The 4,100-nt window shown below is 47.1% G+C and overlaps 1 protein-coding gene across 1 annotated transcript; it reads right to left on the minus strand.

Moving 5' to 3' along the window:
* Nucleotides 1-582: 582 nt before the first annotated feature.
* LOC124651387 (aspartyl protease family protein At5g10770-like) lies at nucleotides 583-2,017 on the minus strand. Its single transcript, XM_047190480.1, has 2 exons — nucleotides 1,900-2,017; nucleotides 583-1,823 (listed from the first exon to the last, which is right to left on the minus strand). The coding sequence occupies exons 1-2, from the start codon at nucleotides 2,015-2,017 to the stop codon at nucleotides 583-585; spliced, it is 1,359 nt and encodes a 452-aa protein (XP_047046436.1).
* Nucleotides 2,018-4,100: the final 2,083 nt, after the last annotated feature.

The raw sequence follows: 4,100 nt of genomic DNA on the forward strand, positions 1-4,100 counted from the left end.
CACTCGTCCAGGTATATGTCGCCCTTTCGTTTTTTTTCTGTCCAAGGGGTCTTTCTCCTTGTCCAAGAAATTGACACGTGTGTATTGTGACATGTACGTCAGATTATGGGGGCCGTAGTTTCATAATTGTACACGTCAGACGTCAGCATATCGAGTAAAATGTACACAACTCTTTAGATCTGAATACTGTAACAAAATGTCACAATTTATTTGTTGTGTCTATTTCGTGTCCACGTTAATCCATGTCTGCTCCACTAAAGTCTGAACACTCTCTTTCATTACTCTTCACGATTGAAGCAATAGAAACAAATGAGGAGAATGTTAAAAAGAAACACACGAGGAGACATGACGAGTAGCGGTACTTGGTAAATTTGGCCTAACTGGAGATTGTTTGGATGCCCTTACTAGTAACTTACTCAGTTTGGATTTGGCAGGGAACTGATGAACTAAAAACCCCGTCAATCCTTGATGATGAGATCACTTATTTTCTATCCAAATTAACAATCCCTTAGTGTCCTTTACTTACCTTGGCAATCACAAATTCACAAACAAGTAGAGGATGCCGTCCATGGAAATGATCGATCAGCAGGCGCCCTTGCGGAAGCCGAAGACGCTCTGGCCGACGTCGTGCAGCACCTCAAACGTCCGCTGCTGCACGCACCCGATGACACTGCCGTCGGTTTCGTTGGTGGGGAAAAACGCAAGGCAGCTGCTGGCCACGTCAATGATCGCGCTGCGGTCGAGGTCGACTATGGCGCCCCCGTCGAACACCAGCGCGACCGGCGGAATCGTGAGGTCGTCCTGCTCCACCCCTGCGAAGTCGAAGCACGTCTCGAAGTAGCCCCATGGCGGTGCCTCCGCGTACTGCGTCATGCTGGCCTTGAAAGCCGAGGAGAGCGCCGAGTACGCCTCCAGCGGCAGCGTGGTGATGCGGGTGCCGGAGTCCATCAAAGAGCCGGCGGCGAAGACGGAGGGCGATATTCCGAGCAGATTACCGTCTACTTGGATGTCTTGGAGGAGCACGTTGTAGAACGTTAGGTAGTCTTTGACTCTGAGCATGGGCGTCGTCACGAAGTCCGATGTGTCGTTTGGCGCGCCCAGCGTGAGGAACCCGGAGGTGCTCGAGGTCGCCGGGAGGCAGTAGGAGAAGGCCTTGCCGTAGGTCGCCGCCGTCTGCGACACGAGCGACTGTACGTCGCCGCCGAGCCCCATGAGCCCGTCGGTTTGGTCGGTGAACCCGTCCGCCTCGTGGCTGCAGCCAAACTGGAAGCCGCTGACCGTTTCCGAGTCGGTTAGCACCAGCGTGTCGGCCCCGTACGTCCCGGTGGTGTTTGCGCCGTCGCCGTACCCGACGTAGAACTGGCATTCCTGCGAGCTCGAGCAGCCAACGTTGTTGCCGTCGAGCTGGAGGCACGTCGCGGAGGTGCAGTTGAACGGAACGTAGGTGCTCGACTGGAGGGGGTCGAAGAGGGTGCCGTTCGGGGCGTGGCAAGAAGGTTCCGGGCATGGGTTGCACTGCACCCACGACACGTCGCTGCCAGTGTCGATGATCATGTGCTGGGTCACGGCCGGGGTGCCGATGTCGACGGTGATCACGTACAACCTCGAGTCCAGGGCAGATCCCAGCGTGGTGGGCACGGTGAGCTCTGATTGCTTCGGCTCGTCGCCGAGACCAAGGACTTTGCGGCGGACGTATTCAGCTCGGAGTTGGTCAGCGCGGAGCTGCTCCGCCATGGTCGGCTCGTTTGTGGATGGCATCGGCGAGCACGGGCCGTACCGGTGGTTTAACGGCACCGTGATTCGGCCGGACGACGATGAAGTCACTGCAAAAGGGAGTTCATTAGGCGACGATTACAACTCCAAATTAAATCTGCAATAGACTGCCGCCCGCGCGCGTACCTTGTGGCTCGGCGCACACGGCTTCAGCCTTCAGTGAGCCTGTGGCATCTGCTGCACCAAGAGAATGGTAGGTCAAGGTGCACAGGACGAGAAGCAGCAGCTGGGCTACATACGCCATGGCTATTTCGATCGATCCTTGCTTATCTCTCAGAGCTAATGTTGGATGTGTTGGATCGATCGAGAGCTGGTTAATTTCAAGCTCTGATATACCACAACTTATATAGATCAGGGCATCTCCCGTCGCTGTCACTACACCACGGTATAGATATAGGGGCACTTGTCCTAGTGGCACTTGTCAAAGTGCCCCTAATAGTAGTCAATTAGTGGCACTTTTCCGAAGTGCCCCTAATTGTATACCTATTGGGGCACTTTTCAAATGCTCCAATATGTGTATACCTACTAGGGCACTTTTGAAGTGCCCCAATAGATGCATACCTTTTGGGGCACTTTTAAATGCCACAATTGATCATTTGGGGCACTTTTTCAAATGCCCCAATATGTGTACACCTACTAGGGCACTTTTTGAAGTGCCCCAATAGATGTATACCTTTTGGGGCACTTTTAAATGCCACAATTGATCATTTGGGGCACTTTTTCAAATGCCCCAATATGTGTATACCTACTAGGGCACTTTTTGAAGTGCCCCAATAGATGTATACCTTTTGGGGCACTTTTAAATGCCACAATTGTTCATTACTGTGATAAAACAATGCTATAGCTAGCATATAGTTAACAGGGATATAAACATAACATTAGCATATACAAACATCCTATATCAGCCACCAGTAGCATTGGTAATCCTATAGTTAACAGGGATTGTCAACTATATACTAACATTGCAGTTCATTAAGACTTCAAAACTGATAGAAAGAGGAAAAGCTGCACATGGAAGCAACATTCCATACATATATATACTAACATTGCATAGTAGCAGTACTTAACAGTAGCATAGACACATAGCAGTTCATTTCTAATAGTCCATACTTAGCAGTATTTAACAGTCACTTAACAGTCGGTACTTAACAGTCCATTACTTAACAGTCCATTACTTAACTAGATTACTTAACAGTCCAACATTTCAAACTAGCACAACAGTGCTATGAGAAATGCTACCACCAAACCAAAATGTTACCACTGGCACCGTTGGCACCGTCTTCATGCTTCCAGGGGGTCGATGAGAAGCCAAGGGTAATGGCCCTTCTTATCGACAGAGAAGCAGAAGATGTAGACGCAACCTTCTTCTAAGCCGAACCTCCTTACAGCCTTCGCCCAGCCACTTGTCAGCATTGCCCTCTTTAGATCTATTCCTAGCCTCATCTTGACATTGTAGTACTTTTTATATCCCGCACATTGGACTGGTAGCTCAATTGCATCACTGAGGAACTTCTTGAGGTACCTCTCTGTGAACTTTGCGGAAAATTCCTTGCAAAATAGAAACATTTGAGAATCATTAGGAAAGAATATTTGTATTCTTCCTAAAGTACTAGTATATTTGTCTGCTTCTTTACATCAGGAGAAGAGGCACAACTAAAATTACACAATTTGAAGAAAAAACAAGATTATATAAATAGAGATTGTCTGTCATATATAAACTACTAGAACAATGTCACCTAAGAAAACAACAGATCAACAAGTAGCACATGATCACCTAAGGAAACAAAACAGATCAACAAGTAGCAAATGATCACCTAAGGAAACAACAACACTAACAAACCCTACAAAAGCTGAGTGTAAAGCGGCAGTTATAACTACTGGTAGTAAATTAGTAATTAGTAAGTGATGATTAAACATGCACAAGGCAAATATAGATTTAATCGATATTGGATTTGTAAAATCTATATTTAAGCAAGATGACATACTAACACAGGAATAACAGTACCAATGTCTGCTTCCAACAAGAAAAGTAAATCTCCAACTGCATGCCCAATATAAACATTTTTGAAGCAAAAAGCTTTATACAGAGTGGGGGCATGAATCAGATCAAAGCACCACAAAGTAGCAAACACCACAAAGTAGCAAACTAGCAGTACCTAGTATTTTTTCAGAAATTATGCAAGGAGTTAAAATTAGTACACACCATTTTGCAGTTCTTTTGAATGACAGAAGATTTGCTCATCCTGTACACATAGTACTTGATTGGTTTTCCTGGGAACCGACGAACCATCTTTGTGAGGGCCTTGCATTGGTCTTCATTGAGTACT

Source organism: Lolium rigidum, chromosome 5 (assembly GCF_022539505.1).
Source record: "Lolium rigidum isolate FL_2022 chromosome 5, APGP_CSIRO_Lrig_0.1, whole genome shotgun sequence".
Lineage (NCBI taxonomy): Eukaryota > Viridiplantae > Streptophyta > Magnoliopsida > Poales > Poaceae > Lolium > Lolium rigidum.